Here is a 20,247-nt window from a genome sequence, read left to right as displayed (position 1 = left end):
TCCCTTCCCCAAGACAAAAATTATCTACTTTAATAAAGTATCTCCATCAAATCTTTCTAAGCCAATAAAAGAAAAAAAAAACATAAAATAAAAAAGATGCAGAAAGAATTTGGAGAATTCAAAGGGAAAAAAGCAAAGAATATTTTTTAAGAAATACAAAATTCTTAATCTCCTCAAATGAAGATTCAGTTTTTGAAACTGGTCATGAGAAATATTAATATATTGTGGAAGCAAAATAGGATATCATAGAAATTTCAAATAGGGTTTCCCCATTTCCAGTCTACTTTTAGTTTATTATTTTAATTAACTTACATTTATAGGTTTGATTTTGGGCATGTAACTTTTACATAAGATGAAAATATTAGCAGATTAATTAATGCTTTACTCTGTAAGGCACAGTAGGGGTCAGTTCAGTAGTCACTTAAAATTTAAACACACACTCAGCAATGTCTACCTATCATTTATTTAGTCAGGACAGAAACGTGTTATTGAAATTGATGCATTGAAAAAGAAAAATGATCCAGAGAATAAAAGAAGCAAGATAAAATGAATCATCTTGTAAAAAAGAAAAGCAAAGATCATTTTAGTGTACTAAGACTTCAATAAGAAATAATAAAGAGGAAATAGTTGTAAAACAGACCAGGTTTCATAGACAACTACAGAAAATAATCTTGACGGAAGTGATCTGCAGAGGGAAAAAAAAAGAAAACTCTTTCCCTGAAGATAGGCCACTAGTGTTAAAGAAGAAACAAGTACAAGATTCTGGCTAACTAAAGTAGCAGCACAGAGTACAGATCCAATTTCTTTCTCCAAGTTCCAATATTCAAGGTATGGAGGACAGCAAGAGAAAGACAGAGTGAGAGAGAAACAGTTACTGCTACCAGGCAGGTGACATCTGTTTGGGAAATTGATGTGTGTACAAATGATACAATCCACAGGAAACTCTGAAAGAGTTCCTTTGAGGGAATTTACTGGGGATCAGAGAAAGAAAGGGTCATGTTCATCTTGAGTCATCATAGAATGCTAAAGAGGAGCTAAGATACAAGCTGGACCCTAAGGAATGATAGGATTGGAGGTAGCCCAAGTTGGGGTGAGCATGTACTGAGAAGCAGAGATTCGGGGGTGGTAAATATGCTACTTTGTTTGGATATGGATAGAGTTTTCTGTATTTCAACAGAGGGATGAAAAGTCAAAACAGAGTAAGTTATGGTTAAATCATGATATATCAGATTGAACAGAAGAAAGATGAAGCTCTGGTTAAAATGAAAAGTAAACTCCTGTTGTGCTATGTACAGTAGAATCATGTCCATCAAATCAGTTATTACATTCAATATATCTGTTTTCATGATATATCATATGTTTATGCTTGGATAGAAGAGCCTTTGGTAGTGGAAGCAGCCAAATCTGAAAAAATGCCATTTCTCCCATTTCTCCCACAAATGTCATAAAATTTAAATTGCTAAAGAAACTTGCCTTGATGGGAACAGATTAAGCCTCCTTCTTTGTAATGCTCCATTTCAGGTTGGCAAACTGATCAAAGAAGCTGCTGGGAAAAGCAATCTGAAAAGGGTTTCCCTGGAACTAGGGGGAAAGAGTCCTTGCATTGTGTTTGCTGATGCCGACTGTGAGTAAAAGCCTCTCTGCTCACTTCTCACACTTCCTCCTTTTTGGCTGGGTAGTACCATACAGTAAAGGGTTTCCTTTTAATGTCAAAGTGTAAGGCATTAACCAGAGTTCAAATACACTCTTAAAAATCTGTTAAACTGTCCTAAAGTTATAAAACCTAGATAAGTCCAACACAGACACGATTTCTTCCTAATTAGGAATAGATTGAGAAGGACATGGCAACCCACTCCAGTGTTCTTGCCTGGAGAATCCCAGGGACGGGGGAGCCTGGTGGGCTGCCGTCTGTGGGGTCGCACAGAGTTGGATACGACTGAAGCGACTTAGCAGCAGCAGCTGTTTTCTCGGGCTTCCTTCATAGCTCTGTTGGTGTTTTCTCAGCTGAACTCTAGAGAAACTGTTATGCATTTAGGAGCCATAAAGTATATTCTTAATTTCATCCCTTAAATATTAGCACCACCTTAAGTGTGGTAAGATGCCCTCAGACATGTTGCACGAGACCAGCTGGAGAAACAGCAAGTCGTGCATTTGTCCTCTCCCTTCTGTCTGGATCACACGTTCATTGAATGAAATGGCCAGAGGAAAGGACACCAGCTATTTAAATCATTCCTTTCATTTTTTTTTTCTAGCAGGTATAGTTGAATTTACATATATTAAATCTCTAATTATGATAGGACTCCCCATTATATCCTAAGCTCATCCTGATTATATTATCAAGTAGAATGCCACAGTTATTTCCTAATTAGAAGTTAGCAGAAGACGATCAAACATTCCTCTGTATCTTTAAGAGCTGCATTATTGGTTTGAGGCAATCAACTTTTTAGAGCATGCTACCTTATTATACTGGAGAAGGAAATGGCAATCTACTCCAGTACTATTGCCTGGAAAATCCCATGGACAGAGGAGCCTGGTAGGCTACAGTCCATGGGGTCACAAAGAGTCGGACACGACTGAGCGACTTCACTCACTCACCTTATTATACATTATACAGACATGACATGATTTCTCATTTTACCAAACCTTTCTGTAAAGTGCTTTCACTACAACTTAAGCATATGTGATTAGTTTGCAAAATAAAGACGCTGTGCTTAGTCACTCAGTCGTGTCCAACTCTTTGTAACCTCATGGACTGTAGCCCGCCAGACTCCTCTATCCATCAAAGTTCTCCAGGCAAGAATGCTGGAGTGGGTTGCCATGCCCTCCTCCAGAGGATCTTCCCAACTCAGGGATCAAACCCAGGTCTCCTGCATTGCAGGTAGACTTTTTACCATCCGAACCACCAAGGGAAGCCCCCAATAAAGATAGCAATAGCCAGTTGCTATAATGTTAAATCTCCGGCATTCAAAAAATTAAAATGCAAAGAAAATTTTCTTCTGGTTGTTTAGGATCTGCTAATGAAACAAACTATTTCCTCTTTTTAAGACCCAGGTAACCATTTCAAATAAACACATAAGAATTTATAGGCATATGTGAAATAACATGGCACACTTTAGATAAATTTGGAAAAATTTTCATAGAATAGGGTTGTAAGGTGGTTGAGCAATTCTGAATATTAATTGTTTGGGGTTTTGAGGGGGTTATGATTTTTCTTAGAAATACCACTTTTTCTGTTGATCAGAGTATATAAGAATGTTTTTACATTCTTAACATAGTGGATATTTTATATTTTCTTTGTCATTAGTTAAAACCTGAGACCTGAAAGAAATATTCAGTCATTGAATTATAAACGGAAGTACTTATAAAAGTCACTTGAAGTAAGATTTAATCATAGATTACTTTCCAAATTTTGTCATTATTCATATTAAAGTTGTATTGATTACCATTATATTTCAGAATTTACTATTTTACTATCATTTGAGTAGCAAATAAAGAATCAGAAAGGCTCATTTGTCACCTGACTGGTAAGAGGTAAAATATATTGAATCTATGTTTGACTACATGACTCGTGATTTTTTTATACCACCATATCGCCTCTAAGAAAGATATATAAAAAATATATTATTTTTAGAAAATGCCTTTTCTTTAACATGAATGTCTTCTCTGCAGTGGACAATGCTGTTGAATTTGCACACCAAGGAGTATTCTATCACCAGGGCCAATGTTGTATAGCTGCATCCCGTCTCTTTGTAGAAGAATCAATTTACGATGAGTTTGTTCGAAGGAGTGTTGAGCGGGCGAAAAAGTATGTTCTTGGAAATCCTCTGACCCCAGGAGTCAGTCAAGGCCCTCAGGTGAGTGTAAAATTGATGGACTAACGTTCACAGGGCGTAAGAGTAAAGTATCTTCTTTAGGTCTGGTTTTAATTGAATATGATTATTTCCCATCCACATATATTCCTTGGTGATGATATTGCATCAGTTTAGCGACTAAAAAAATAATGAATTGAACTCCCAATGATAAAGAAAGTATTTGATTTTGTGTTGCCCAGTTTTCACATCCAGAAACAGTTATAGAGATGTTGGAAATTAAAGACATGAGGAAAAGTAACAAATACTTAAGATTTGTTTTTCTCAGTCTGTACACCTCTGATGTCCTATATACAGTTCCTATCCACTTGGAAGTTCTTATACCATCCTATTGTTTATTTCATCCTCAGCATCAATCCTTTTTTTCAGCCTGCATCCCACAGATATAGGCAGCTGGCATGGCTAAATTCTTTCCAAATTCTTTAGTCACTATGACCTTCTAAAAATAGCACGAGTGTCCTAAAATGTCTTGTTGAGTTCTGACTTTGTACCAAACTTCCCATTTTAGTTGTTAAAGCCCAGTTATTCCTGAGGGTCCCCATTTTCTTCTGTTGGCTTAGAACCACTGTCAGTGAGAGTGTCTCTCTTGTCAAAAGCCCAGCTTTCCCTCTCCCTCACACAGTTCTTTGTTCTTTGTCTGTTTTCAAGATCCTGGACTTTAGATGCTAAATTTACTCCTGCTCTTTGAGGTCTTGATCCAGAGCAGAGTTTTTATGTGATTTCATAGCATTTACAGTGTAGAAAGCTAAAAGGCTGTCTTGTATTTTTCTCCTTATGCCAAGATATTCAACTAGGAAAATTTTAGGACTTAGGCAATACCAAATATTGAAACCTAAAAGCCCTAAAATAACTGGTAAAAAGGACTTATACATTTTGTTAAGTCTAAGCCTGTTATATTTTATATTTATCTTTGTGTTTAGTGAGTACGTAGAAGTAGTTGCTAATTTTGATCGTATTGGGTAACTTTTCATACGGATGCCAAGACATGTAGTAAATTCAATTTTGATTTGGTCTCCTATTCTAAGAAAGTATGAGACTCTAAGGTTTTACCTGTGATTATTTCTTTCTCTAAATATCTATCTATGGAAAAGTAAAGCACATTTCCCATTTGAGACAAATATATCAAATAGACATAGATAAATAAATAGATAGATAGATGATACATATCAATGGATAGATAGATAGGTAGATAGAAATATATATATGTGAAGAAAAAAGGAAAGAAGAGAGAATGAGGGAAGAGAATATAACTTAATATTCAATGTTGTCAAGCAATACTTCTCCCCATCAGGGGGTCTGCAAGATTCAACCAGAGGCTCAAAAATTGAGCTAGGACACTTCATTATTCCTAAGAGAAGGAAGTTAAAGTAGACTTGAAGTAAATTTCCATCCATAGGGTTCTTAAGTGAATAATCTAGTGATCTAACTGCTTAACATAATAATTTAATCTTTATAAGTGAAAAGATTTTGGTCACAGGTTGCACTGAATAAGTAGAAAAAGTAGATGTGTTGGGACTTTGAGAAGGCAAAGACTTAAAAGTCCATGAGACATCTTTACCTTTTAAAATATTCTCTATTGTTATAAGAAAGAACTTATGGAGACACTCATTTATAAGCTTTAATATGTGTTGTAACTTATAAAATTATGTATATATATGGATATTATAATTTCTTTTTCAAGTGAAAATACTGCTTATTTCCAAATCCTTAAGGAAATGCACATTGTGGTCTTTGAAATCAAATTGGAAAAGGACTTTACCAAGGAAGAATTTGTTATATATATATATACACACACACATAGCACTTAATCTAATTGGACATAGGAGCTGGATTGTGTGCATTGAGAACTTTATGAAGCCTTTTCCTGGGATTTAGAAGACACAGGAGATTGTAGTGTCGAAGAGAAAGATAAAGAACAACTTTTTAAGTAGTGAGTAGAGACAAGGTAAATTGGCGAGAGGCTTTCACCTTAACTCCTGGATCTCCAGTGTTTTCCCTTTAAATCTTAACTCCAGCCACATCTGAGACAAGGCAGTCTTCACCGCCCCCCTGCACCAAGTAGGAATTGAGGTAATAGGTAGGCCCAATTCTGGTGCATGGAGAAGAGGTATGTGCTCCTGATGTTCCCAGTTAGAATTCTGGAGTCATTCTTTTCCTTATAAAAATATAGTTTGACAAAATATTTAAGTTCTGTAGTTCTTAAAATATATTCAGATGTGGTCCATTTAACAAAGCAGGTTGGCAACAATCAGGACAGGTCAGAAATTAGAACCAGACCTGTTGACTGCCCTGGAGGGACCTGAAGTGGGTGAGATACCTAGGCTGTGGTCAGCATGGACCTGGCCACAGAGGGTGGTCAGGAGGAGAATCTCATCCTGAGGTCTAAAGATCTGAAAGTCTTCCTGAAGTCACAAAGCATCTGCTTTATAACTACCAGGTCTAATGAAACCCAATATCAAAGTTTTCTTTTTTATCTTCTGTCTTTTAATTTCCGTTAGGATTACAGTTTCCAGGTAAGACTAGTTGATGATTAACAGGCATTTCTTTCCGTGTAAGTAAATGACAGTTGTATGAAAAAGTGTGGACTTCCCAGGTGGCTCAAGGTAAAGAATCTGCCTGCCAATGCAGGAGACACAAGAGATGCATGTTCAATCCCTGGGTCAGGAAGAGCCCCTGGAGGAGGCAACTCACTCCAGTATTCTTGCCTGGGAAAATCCCATGGACAGAGGAGCCTGTTGGGATATGTTCCGCGGGGTCGCAAAGAGTAGGATACGACTTAAGTGTCTGGGCACATACACATGAAAAGGTATACACATGTTTGCAGTGCCAATATACTTCTCTTGTATAACTGTAAAACAAATGCTAAATACAAACATTTATCTTCAAGGTTTCTTTCCAGAAAAGTCATGAGAATTAAACATGCCCAACAATGAATCTGAACCTCTATCAGCTGTTTTGGTTGGAATATGTAACTTAATAACAATATCTGAGCATTTTGAAACCCTTATTTACAGGCTGGGCAAACTATTATCTTTACAAGTTGCCACTTTTTCTAACTTTTCATGTGATATTTTCCAATAGATTGATAAAGAACAATATGAAAAAATACTTGACCTCATTGAAAGTGGGAAGAAGGAGGGGGCCAAGCTGGAATGTGGCGGAGGCCCTTGGGGGAATAAAGGCTACTTTATCCAACCCACAGTTTTCTCTGATGTTACTGATGATATGCGCATTGCCAAAGAGGAGGTAAATGGTTTCATTCTGTTCTGTTCTCTTTTTTTGCCATATTTTGTCTGCATGGATATATACAAAGTATTTCTTTAACATACTCAGCTCTTTGAACACCTTTCTCAATAAATGTTACTCTTCATTTCTAATACTGATAAATGATTATTTTTTATTAAGACTAAAAATAGTCAGGAATTCATTGGTCAGGCCAAGAATTTCCAGATGAACACAGATAAGGATGCTTAACAATTGCTAGATGTTTCCTTCACAAACTTAAATGGAAAATACAATTCCACATCCACTGATGCTTTTTTCTCCTTTGGAAATAATATATTTGAAAATAATTGGACAAGAATAAAGTGATATGCAGTTTTTAAAAATTAAACTCCTTATTTTGAGATAATTTTAGATCCAGTTGTCACTGTGAGAATATTAATACAGAAAGATCCCATGTACTCGGTTTCCTTCAATAGGTAACATCTTATAAAACTATAATATCACAAAGAGTATGTTAACATTGATACAGTCAAGACATAGAACATTTCATCATCACATGAATTTCTCATGTTTTCCTTTCATAGCCAGATCTATATCCTCCTAAGCCACCCCATTCTCAATCCTCAGCTTTCTCTTCACCACTAATGTCGTCTTTATTTCTATAATTTTGTCATTTCAAGAATGTTACATAAGTGAATTCATACATCATGCAAACTTTGGATTGACATTTTTTCACCCATCATAATTCTCTGTAGATTTATCTAGGTTGTTGCATGTAAGAATAATTTGCTCCTATTTATAGGTGAGTATTTCATAGTATGAGTGCACCATAGTTGTTTAACCATTCACTCATTGAAGAAGAAGTTTGGGCTATTTCCAGTTTGAGACTACTTTAAATAATGCTGTTATAAATATCAGTATACAGGCTTTTGTGTAAAGGTAAGTTTTCACTTCTCTGGGGTAAATGCCCAGAAATATAATTCCTGGGTCATATGGTGGATACAGCTTTTTAAGAAACTGCTAATCTTCCAGAGTGGCTGAACAATTTCATATTTCCATTAGCAGTATATGAATGATCCCAATTTCTCTGCATCCTTGCTAACTATTTTTGTGTTGTAAATATTTTTTATTTTAGCCATTCTGATAGGTGTGATAGCTCATTGAGGTTTAAATTTGCATTTCCTTAGTGGCTGCTAGGGAGAAGGAAATGGCAACCCACTCCAGTATGCTTGCCTGGAGAATCCTGTGGACAGAGGAGCCTGGAGGGCTGCTGTCCATAAGGTCGCACAGAGACAGACACGACTGAAGCGACTTAGTATGCATGCATGCACTGGAGAAGGAAATGGCAACCCACTCCAGTATGCTTGCCTGGAGAATCCTAGGGACAGAGGAGCCTGGTGGGCTGCCGTCTATCGGGTTGGACAGAACTAAAGGGACTTAGCTGCAGCAGCAGCAGTGGCTGGTAATATTGAACATCTTTACCTGGGATTATTTGCCATCTGATATCTTCCTTGATAAAAGGATTTCTTTTGCCCATGTGCTAACTGGAGTGTTTGCTTTTTACTGTTGAGTTTTGAGAGTTCCTTATACATTCTAGACACTTACTGTTTCTTAGCTCTGTGGTTTGTAAATATTTTCTCCCAGGCTGTATCTTGTCTTTTCATTTTCTTACCAGGCAGGGTCCTTCTCAGACCAAAGTTTTTAATTTTAAGGAAATCCAATTTATTCATTTTTCTTTTTATGAATAGTATTTTTGGTGTCAAATCTTATGAGCTACACTTTATTTACTCCTAGATCCAAAAAAAACTTTTTTTGTGTAATTTTTTAATTATTTCTAAAAGCTTTACAGTCTATGTTTTACACATAAGTCTGTGATCCATTTTAGGTTAATTTTTATACAAGGTGTGAGATTTAAGTAAAGGTTGTTTGTTTTTGTCTATATGTTCAATCGCTCCAGCATCATTTGTTGAAAAGGCAGTTTTTCTTCCACTTCATTACTTTTGCAACTGTCAGCATTTCAGTTATGTGTATTTGTGTATCAATTTCTGTGTTCTCTACCCTTCAATTGATCTATGTGTCTATTTCTCTACCTATATTCCATTTTTAAATATAATTATTTTTACTGAAGTATAGTTGATTTATAATGTTGTGTTAGTTTCAGGTACACATAAAAGTGGTTCAGTGATTCTTTTTCAGATCCTTTTCAATATAGATTATTACAAAATATTAAATATATTCTCTTGATTTTAGTAGCTGTATAATTAGTCTTGAAATTGGAAAGACTGCATTCTCTAACTTTATTCTTTTCCAAATTGTTTTAGCTAAGCTAATTCTTTTGCTCTTCCATATACATTTTAGAATAACCTATTCATAAGTATTTTAAAATCTTGCTGGAATTTTGAGAGGAATTGTGTTAAACATATCAATCTGTTAGGAGAGAATTAACATCTTTATTGTGTTAAAACTTCCAGTTATTGAACATAGTAGGTCTCTCCATTTATGTATATCTTCTTTTATTTCTTTCATTAGCACTTTGTAGTTTTCAGTATAAAAGTCCCATAAATGTTGTATTGGACTTATACCTAACTATTTTTTGAGTAAATGGTTATTTCTGATTTCAACATGCACATGTTCATTGCTAGTATGTATTAATACAAGTGTACTTGGTTTTTGTATATTTTATTATATCCTGTAACATCACTGAACTTGGATATTTTAGAAGGGTTTTGGAGATTCCTTGGTAATTTATATGTAGATGATTATGTCATCTACAAATGGGGACAATTTTATTCATTTCTAATCTATATGCCTTTTTATTTCTTTTTCTTGCCTTTTTCACTTGCTATAATTCCAGGACTGTGTTAAATAAAATCAGTAAACATGGGTATCTTTTTGCTCTCTATCTCAGGAGGAAAGCCTTCAGTCTTTACCATTGAATATGATGTTACCTGTAAGATATTCATAAATGCCTTTGATCGGGTTCAGAAATACCTTTTTATTTTTAATTTGTTGAAAGGAAATGCCTTTTTATTTTTAATTTGTTGAAAAGAAAGGAAAGGAAGGTTGGATTTTATCAAATGATTTTCCTGCATCAACCAAGATGATTATGTGGTATTTTTTCCCTCATTCTATTAATATGATATACACTGATTGAGTTTTGAATGCTGAATCAGCCTTGCATCTCTAGAATGAACCTCATTTGGTGACGGTATATAATTCTTTGTAGGTATTGGTGAACACTAATTGCTAATATTTTTAAAGAATATTTGCTGTAGCTTATAATGGTCTGTGGTTTGAGGGATATTGGTTGTACTTTCTATTATTTTTATTGATAACAAAATAGCATTTAGTGATTGTTTACTATGTGCTAAGTGCCTTATAGTCAATATAAAACATAAGTATATTTATATGAAATACTGAATATAAATTCTCTTCAAGAAAATTAGAAATACCAAGGGAACATTTCATGCAAAGATGGGCTCAATAAAGTACAGAAATGGTATGAACCTAACAGAAGCAGAAGATATTAAGAGGTGGCAAGAATACACAGAACTATACAAAAAAGATCTTCACAACCCAGATAAGCATGAAGGTATGATCACTCATACTCACCTAGAGCCGGACATCCTGGAATGTGAAGTCAAGTGGGCCTTAGGAAGCATCACTACAAACAAAGCTACTGGAGGTGATGGAATTCCAGTTGAGCTATTTCAAACAGTAAAAGATGATGCTGTGAAAGTGCTGCACTCAATATGTCAGCAAATTTGGCAAACTCAGCAGTGGCCACAGAATTGGAAAAGGTCAATTTTCATTCCAATCCCAAAGAAAGGCAATGCCAAAGAATGCTCAATCTATCGCACAATTGCACTCATCTCACATGCTAGTAAAGTAATGCTCAAAATTCTCCAAGCCAGGCTTCACCAATACATGAACTGTGAACTTCCAGATGTTCAAGCTGGTTTTAGAAAAGGCAGAGGAACCAGAGATCAAATTGCCAACATCTGCTGGATCATGGAAAAAGCAAGAGAGTTCCAGAAAAACATCTATTTCTGCTTTATTGACTATGCCAAAGCCTTTGACTGTGTGGATCACAATTAACTGTGGAAAATTCTGAAAGAGATGGGAATACCAGACCACTTGACCTGCCTCTTGAGAAATCTGTATACAGGTCAGGAAGCAACAGTTAGAACTGGACATGGATCAACAGACTGGTTCCAAATAGGAAAAGGAGTATGTCAAGCCTATATATTGTCACCCTGCTTATTTAACTTCTATGCAGAGTACATCATGAGAAATGCTGGGCTGGAAGAAGCACAAACTGGAATCAAGATTGCCGGGAGAAATATCAATAACCTCAGATATGCAGATGACACCACCTTTATGGCAGAAAGTGAAGAACTAAGCCTCTTGATGAAAGTGAAAGGAGAGAAAAAGTTGGCTTAAAGGTCAACATTCAGAAAACTAAGATTATGGCATCCGGTCCCATCACTTCATGGCAAATAAATGGGGAAACAATGGAAAAAGTGGCTGACTTTATTTTTCTGGACTCCAAAATCACTGCAGATGGTGATTGCAGCCATGAAATTAAAAGACACTTGCTCCTTGGAAGGAAAGTTATGACCAACCTAGACAGCGTATTAAAGAGCAGAGACATTACTTTGGCAACAAAGGTCCGTCTAGTCAAGGTTTTTCCAGTGGTCATGTATGGATATGAGAGTTGAACTATAAAGAAAGCTGAGTGCCGAAGAATTGATGCTTTTGAACTGTGGTGTTGGAGAATACTCTTGAGAGTCCCTTGGATTGCAAGGAGATCCAACTAGTCCATTGTAAAGGAGATCAGTCCTGAGTGTTCATTGGAAGGACTGATGTTGAAGTTGAAAGTCCAATACTTTGTCCACCTAATGTGGAGAGCTGACTCATTTGCAAAGACTCGGATGCTGGGAAAGATTGAGGGCAGGAGGAGAAGGGGGCAACAGAGGATGAGATGGTTGGAGGGCATCACTGACTCATGGACATGAGTTTGGGTAAACTCCAGGAGTTGGTGATGGACAGGGAGGCCTGGTGTGCTGCGGTTCATGGGGTCGCAAAGAGTCAGACATGACTGAGCGACTGAACTGAACTAAATATAAATATTTTATTTACATATTATTTAGACATATTTATAAGCATTATATGACTTCCCTGGTGGCTCAGATGGTAAAGCGTCTGTCTACAATGCAGGAGACCCGGGTTCGATCCCTGGGTTGGGAAGATCCCCTGGAGAAGGAAATGGCAATCCACTCCAAGACTATTGCCTGGAAAATCCCATGGACAGAGGAACCTGGTAGGCTACAGCCCAGGGGGTCTCAAAGAGTCGGACACGACTGAGCGACTTCACTTTCACTATGAGCATTATATACAAATACTTAGTTGTAATCTATTACTTTGACTTATTTCATTCATTTCTTTTTGTATAGATATTTGGACCTGTGCAGCAAATCATGAAGTTTAAGTCTTTAGATGATGTAATCAAGAGAGCAAACAATACTTTCTATGGGTTATCAGCAGGAATTTTTACCAACGATATTGATAAAGCCATCACAGTCTCCTCTGCTTTGCAGTCTGGAACCGTGTGGTAAGTCAGACCTATGTAATGTCACCTTTTCCATCTTAACCACATAACAGGTTACTTTGAACTTTCTCTGACTCTCACACTGATCCCTGCCTAGCCCCTAGTCTCTGGACTGCTTTGTTAGTTATTTTTGTTCCATCAAATTGTACTTTGTCCACTCAGTCCCAGTAACAGCCCAAGATTATTTTTCTTGCTGATAATGTCACACCCAAATCCATGAAAAGTATTTATCCTTGAGATGTTGAAAAGTTTAGGAGGCAGCCAAAAATCCTTGTCCTTCTCGATAGCTCTAGAATCTTTTTTTCTGAAGCAATGGGACAGTCACTATTTCATTACCGTATATTCTGTGCTAAGCCCCACACTGTGAAGTGAAGTGAAGTCTCTCAGTTGTGTCCGACTCTTTGTGACCCCATGAGCTGTAGATGACCAGGCTCCTCTGTCCATGGGATTTTCCAGGCAATAGTCCTGGAGTGGATTGCCATTTCCTTCTCCAGGGGATCTTCCCAACCCAGGGATTAAACCTGAGTCTCCCGCATTGTAGACAGACGCTTTACCATCTGAGCTACCAGGGAAGTACACTGTAGTCCTCACATTTATTATCTCATTTTACCTTACTGCAACTGTTGATTGGTATGGTAAATTTATAGACAAAAAAAACAGTAGTTTAGTGGGTTTATGTAATTGACCAAGATCACACAATAAATGACTGCTGAGGTTCAGATTATTTCTCTAAAGCAGTGATTCTCAACAGTGGCTGTGCATTAGAATTGTCTGGGGAACTTTAAAAATATCTACACTGATGTCAGTGGAGGTGGGTATGCATCAAATCCACCAATTACATCAGTGATTGTTACTGAATCTGGATGTAGTTTTTTAAAATTCTAATTATTTATGTTTTTATAATTATATTTGTTCATATAGACATTTTGAAACTTTTTACAAACATGGCAAAGGATAAAAAAAATTATATAATGAAATTCAACTCCTGCCATAGCCTCTGTTTAAGCAATTTTTTCAATTAATTAATGAAAAAAATGAACTAAGTAATATGAGATATATTACAATTACAAAAGAAAATTGATTCTAGCCTAAGGAAACAACCTGCAAAAGAACCACAAAGCTTATTGAATATAGGCAGTAAAGAATACTCATCCAACAAACTCTAATCTCTCACAAATGGTATCCATCCACTTATAGTATGTTGGGTATTCTATCTTTTATAATTCAAGCTATAACTTCTCAGGGACATGGTGTACCGCCAACATGGCTATCCACACATAGCATCTGATCATTGCTTTTATTTCTAGTCAGTATGTATGCATATACTTACACTCCTGCATTCTAATTTATGGTGCTATTTTTTTAAGTGACTATGTAACACTAAAATTAATAGAGTTGTTAAAGAACTTTCTGAATTTCAAAAATTCCAAATTTAGGAGTTCTAAGTAGGTTAAGTGTGAGCTATAATGTACTTCTTTCCTTTTCAGGGTGAACTGCTATAGTGTGGTATCTGCCCAGTGCCCCTTTGGTGGATTCAAGATGTCTGGAAATGGACGAGAACTGTAAGAATAACTTTCATTAAGATATTTATCTTGATAAAAATGGTTATCACTCTGAAGGAATTATGATAATCCTTGAAAGTGAAAGAGTTAGTCACTCAATCGTGTCCCACTCTTTGGGACCCCATAGACTGTAGCCCGCCAGGCTCCTCTGTCCATGCAGTTCTTCAGGCAAGAATGCTAGAGTGGGTTGCTCTTTCCTCCTGCAGGGGCTCTTCCCAAAACAGGGACTGAACCCCGCATCTCCTACATTGCGGGCAGATTCTTTACCATCTGAGCCACCAGGGAAGTTACTATTCAAATTAAAACCTGCTTCTGTGCTTTCCTGGAGATTTATACTGTCAAATAGTTTTTAAATGCTGGATTTACTCTCAAAAGTGCAAAAATGTGATGGCAGAGGGAAATATTATTTATTAAACTTTTTGTAAGAGATCATACTAAGCACTTTACATCGGTTCTTGAAATAGTGCCAACTTTTTGTTTGCTGGATACATGAATGTAATTTGGGGAACATTTCCAGAAAGGAGGTGGAAACTACCAATTGGTGATTGTAAAAAGTGTGCAAATATAAGAATGCTTCAGCTATTTGAATATATCTCTTAAATGAACAAATTAGGTGTCTTTATCTCAAAATACTTTTCAGTGTAGGAGGAATGATTCTCATTGTTAATATTTTTAGAGATGTGACTCTAAAAATTTACATAACCTGAATGAGTTGTTTTTGGTTCTAAAATTTAAATTGAAAGGAAAATTTATTCAAGGAAAACATGTTTTACAATCATGACTACATTGAGGATATATATATTATATAAATGAATTTATGAGCCTTCAGTTTTTTTCAAACTGGGACATACTGACTTTTAAAAATATACACATACATATTTATGCATAGCAAGTAGTGGTAATGTTTGATCAATTTTGCTCAAGCAATTTTAATCTTCTTAATTCTTAAAATTTTCTTACATTTATCAATAAATTTAAAAAATCATAAAGAAAAGTCATATCATATTCAAACCTTATGAAATCAAACAGTGAAACTGCTCATTTTGTAAATGGCAAGTAAAAATTAGCCTCTGTCTGAGAGTATTAAATAGCTAGGTACTTGTCATTTAAATAAAACAATATTGCAATGAACAACTGTCTTTGGGGAGTCAGTGAAAGGGGGCCATGTTAAAATGATCCATCCTCTTTCTCAATATACTTTCATTAAGTAGTTACTCTATATATGAGGTCCTTGGAGCCCTACAAACACTATACCATGTCCCATCTTCCATATAATTGTAGTGACACGAGGAACATGTAACAGATATATATATGTATATATACAGTGAAAAATAAACACATACTATGAGATAAATATTAACAGACTGTGAATCCATAGGTCATGGAGGTAGAGAAGCAATTAAAATGCAGAGTGCAGTATTAGAGCATAGAAAATCTGTGCACCTCTAGACTATAACATTTGCACCATCTCTCTAAGTCTCACTATTTCCATCTGTTAAAGTCAGCATTTGTGGTGGGGATAGGAGTCAGGTAAGAAAGTAAAAGGTCTATGAGCTCTTTTCCATGCCTAAGAGTCTGTGGTTCTAACCCTCCTGTGGAAATTCAATTGATAAAGACAGCTGATAGAATAAGAGAAGATGTAACAGAAAAGATAGGACTTGATCTAGGGCAGGAAACAAGTGTCAGATGTTAGGAAGTAGAGAAGAGGACATTTGTGAAGGAACAATCCAGGTAGAATATTGAGGGGTGAGTGAATTTGCCTAGCTGGTAGGGAATTATGGGGGAAGTATGATTTCAGAGTTAAATAGGATACAGATTAAGAAGGCTTGAATTCAAGAAAATCAGCTTACATTTATTAGTGGAGCAGTGAAAAGCCATGGATAGCTTTAGAATGTTGTTGGAGATGCAGAGTAGCAAAAGATCAATTCAAAAGTGCACAACATAGCTGAGAAAGCATACTTGGAAACTAACCAGCCTGCATTTGAATCCTGACTCCACCACTTGCTAGCCTTGCAACCCAGTTCAAGTTATCTAACTTCTGAGCCTCTGTTTTCTTCTACTTAAAAGGGAAATGCTAATATTCCTTTTAAGATGGTTTTGAGAGTTAGAGAACATACTTCCTATTCATTCCTTAGTACTGTAACTGTCACAAAGTGGTGGGGACTCAACAAATAGTTCACCCTCCCCAAGTTCTTTTTCCTTATAATATCCATTATTGGGGAGTCCCTTGGGAGCGCTAAGTACTTCGTACAAAGAACTATAATGAAACTCAGATTATTTTGAAGATTAGTTGATTGCTGGCCCAGATATCCAATACAATTCCCTAGGAATGTTGAAAATAAAATAATCAGAAGGGAGGAAATGATTAAAGCAGACTAGACATATAAATTTTGTTAGATTGTTAGATACAATTTAGTCAAACTTTATGTTCAAGACATAATGAATCAAATAAGAGAAGGATGAAGAGAATCGACCATAAATTATTCCCCAAAAATGTGGAATATGGGTATAGATAACTTCCTTATTGAAAATATAAAGGAAAACGTTATACTGTAATTTTTACTTCAAAAATCCCAGCTGAGGATTCTAGTGTTAATGTCTATCTGAAACCAAAGTTAGCAAATTTAATGCCATCCACTGCAAGAAGTTTAAAGAGCATGGCTGAAGCAATAATCTCAAATGACTCCCAAGAGTTCAGGTACAGTTTATCCTCAAAGATAGAAAGGTAGAATTGATCATCTTAAAGAGCTAAAAATAATAGTATACAGACCCCATTGAGGTACTGATGCCGGGTGTCCAAAACAGAATTGGCACTCCCATCATGACATTAGCCCTGGAATGAGTTAAATGGCAGAAATCCCTCTCTATGTGTAATTGGACTCATTTTTACTTAGATTAACATAGGTCACTTGAGATTTTACTAGCATACCATTTCAAACTTAATTGGCTCTCAACGCCTCACAAGATGTTTCTTTCTTCCTGTCCCTTTCAGAAATGGGGAGAAATAAAGTATCATAAACTGGTGGGCTAACATGAATAGATTTTGGTTGACTATATTTGCCAAACGAGTTCAGCAAACATTTCCTCTGTACCTACTTAATTAGTGCCAAGCTAACTTCTGGATACAGGGTGAAAAACAGGCATAATATGTTACTGCATCTTATTACTCCAGGGTGCACCCTGGAATAAGCATGGGTATCATCTAAAAGTGTGTTGGAAATGCAAAGTCTCAGGACTCTATCCAGACCTGCTGAAATAGAATCACCATTTGAATCAAGTGCCAGGTGACTGGTACATTGACAATTTTAGAAGCACAGAACCAATAACTCATAGACTAACGATATAAAGAGAAATGTAAACAGGTATTTTGTGTTGTATCAAGACATAAGAATGTCTATACATCAGAATACTAAGAAGCAAGGTTTATTTCAGCTTAAGTAAGACAATTATCACAGTTTGTACTCTCTTGAGAGTTTCAAGTGTCCATGTAACCCAAAATACAATGGAAAGTCTATTGGCAAAAATCATGGGTTAATATATCTAACTTTGTGAGATAAAAATACTTACTAAAATATTATCCTTTAATGGGTTTCAGACAACTGGGGCTAAACCCTTTAATTACTTTGAAGAACATGCTCACTGAAGCTTTTAGAAGGTATTTTCAGAAGCTTAATGGTCCAAGAAAATAATCAGTGTAAGAGGATTAGGTTACCCAGGAGAAAAAGATGTCTTCTACATACCTGTCTACATCACCAAAGGGGAGGGGTAGAAAGGATCAAGATCTTTTTCCTCTGTAAGTCTACATGTGCACGAGTGTTATGATTTTAAGAGTACTCTTATGTTCATGTAATTTAATCCTTTTATCAAAACAATATAGAGAATAAGTTAACCTAATTTTTTTGGTTATCTCTTTAAGGAAGGGTAAATCATAGTTTCTAAAACTGGTAGGAGGTCTCAATAAAACTGATAGCAAGATATCAGAGTTTTGATTGATTGACTCATGTTTAATTACTCATCATTTGGGTTGGATTTAAGAGTTATATAGCAAATGACAGGTGTTTCATGAATCAAAAAATTCACAAAAAGTCCCACATTTTAGCCCAATGAACCTTCTACCCCTCTCAAATCAAAACAAAACAATCAACCCTACACTCAAATACAAACCTGTAACAATAAGGTCAAGCCTTTTGTTTTGCTTTATTCTGGAGTGTTTTTGCCTTTGTCAAGAATCAAAAGATACCACTACAACTACAACTAGAAAATATTCTATTCTGTTTTAAGCTAAATTAAGCTAAGCTAAGCTAAGCTAAGCAGGGTCTCTTGCCTGCAATGCAAGAGACCCAGGTTCGATCCCTGGGTGGGGAAGATCCTCTGGAGAAGGGCATGGCAATCCACTCCAGTATTCTTGCCTGGAGAATCCTCATGGACAGGGGAGCCTGGCGGGCCACAGTCCATGGGTTCACAAAGAGTCGGACACTACTGAGCAACGAACACTACTACTACTACTAGGGTAAGTTAGAATGAAAATAGAAGCCTGGTCATTGTTAGCCACTTCCTCATTTCTAGACCAATAGGAAATGGTGAATACACTAAGCTGAACTTGAATTTACAATTTTTCCGTACTACCCAAGTGATTATATTTTGAATATAACTACATTTCCTCTAGTAATACACCCATCTTATATATTAGAACCTAAACTAGAAATGATAAAATTCCTCTTGGGCTTGTGTTTGTGTGTGGTGAGCACTTTTATAGTCAAGTAGAAAAAATTGTCAAATATGAACAATTTCCTTAAAAGTCAACTGAGTGTACATGATCATTTAAAGCATGCAAAAAAAAAAAAAAAAAGTAAAGTTTTCCCAAAGGGGATTTATATAAGACCAGATATCTTACGGTAGGCTAGCTACCTTTTGAAATGCTTCTGTACACAGACCACAGAAAATATTTTCCATTGTCCCTAGTCAGATAAGCAGAAACAAACTTATACAAAATCATTGACCATAGTGTATTTGTACAGCTCTGCTAAATTCTATGCATTTTTTTCTCTACTCTCTAGCGGAGAATATGGTTTCCATGAATACACAGAAGTCAAGACGGTCACAATCAAAATTTCTCAGAAGAACTCATAAGCTATGAGAGTACAGAGATGACTCCTCGATGGCTAAGCATCTCCTGCAGTGGCTAATGTATCTTCGTGGTTTTAAATGCAAAATTGTTCTTTCCTTGATTCTTTAAACATAAGCTAATCATATTAGCATTAATACTACACATAGAAAACTTGACGTGTATGTTATTCTGAAAGAATCATCAGCCTTCTGCTATGACACCCAAGCCCTCCCTGAAATAAAAATGATGGACTTGGATGCAATCTCTCTAGCTCTGTAATAGCCATGTGCTTCTCTTTGTAGCTACTTGCCTAGGATAATCACTTTATAGAAGAGGACAAGTTGTCATTTAGCATCTTTCTCTTGATGACCTCTTGAAGTACTTACTATACCTGTTAACTTCAGACTAGGTATGTTCTGTTCTCCATAGTGGTTCAGTCCTTGGAATTTGTTGAAATGTTTCCTAGAATGTCATGTCTGCTTGTCAAATGAAGTAATGCCTGAAATACTTAGATGTAACCTAAACATACACCTTAATAAAAACAACCTTGCATGATTCTTGTTCAGTGTGAATTTTTTAAGTAGAGTTTTTGGCTATAGTGATTTACTCTCCCTGTCACTTGAAAGCAGTGTTAAATTGAACATAAAGATGTATTTAAAAATTAAGTTTAATCTACTCATTCTCAAATAAGTAAAGAAACAAATTTTATTTTCTGGAAGAATTTTTAAAATCAAAAGCAAACATTTTGAGATAGGTGGCAAACATTTACTGAGTTCCTATAGAGTTCTGGACACTATGTTAGGTGTTGTAGAAAATAGGTTAATAGTGGATGGTCCATTATCCAAAATGCTTTAATATGTAGAGAACAAAGAT

The 20,247-nt window shown here is 36.0% G+C and overlaps 1 protein-coding gene across 1 annotated transcript in view; it reads left to right on the top strand.

Annotated features, from left to right (window-relative positions):
• Window positions 1–19,930, top strand: part of ALDH1A1 (aldehyde dehydrogenase 1 family member A1) — a 53,889-nt gene extending 33,959 nt beyond the window's left edge. Inside the window, exons 8-13 of the mRNA XM_040254161.1 lie at window positions 1,522–1,624; window positions 3,670–3,854; window positions 6,951–7,115; window positions 12,551–12,708; window positions 14,193–14,267; window positions 19,325–19,930. Of these exons, the coding sequence (XP_040110095.1) occupies window positions 1,522–1,624; window positions 3,670–3,854; window positions 6,951–7,115; window positions 12,551–12,708; window positions 14,193–14,267; window positions 19,325–19,397 (759 nt within the window). The 3' untranslated portion in view covers window positions 19,398–19,930. The remainder of the gene's footprint in view (window positions 1–1,521; window positions 1,625–3,669; window positions 3,855–6,950; window positions 7,116–12,550; window positions 12,709–14,192; window positions 14,268–19,324) is intronic.
• The last annotated feature ends 317 nt before the right edge of the window (window positions 19,931–20,247 follow it).

Source organism: Oryx dammah, unplaced genomic scaffold (genome assembly GCF_014754425.2).
Source record: "Oryx dammah isolate SB20612 unplaced genomic scaffold, SCBI_Odam_1.1 HiC_scaffold_1, whole genome shotgun sequence".
NCBI lineage: Eukaryota > Metazoa > Chordata > Mammalia > Artiodactyla > Bovidae > Oryx > Oryx dammah.
The sequence above is the reverse complement of the archived record's forward strand: the minus strand, read 5'-3'. Positions and strand labels throughout refer to the sequence as shown.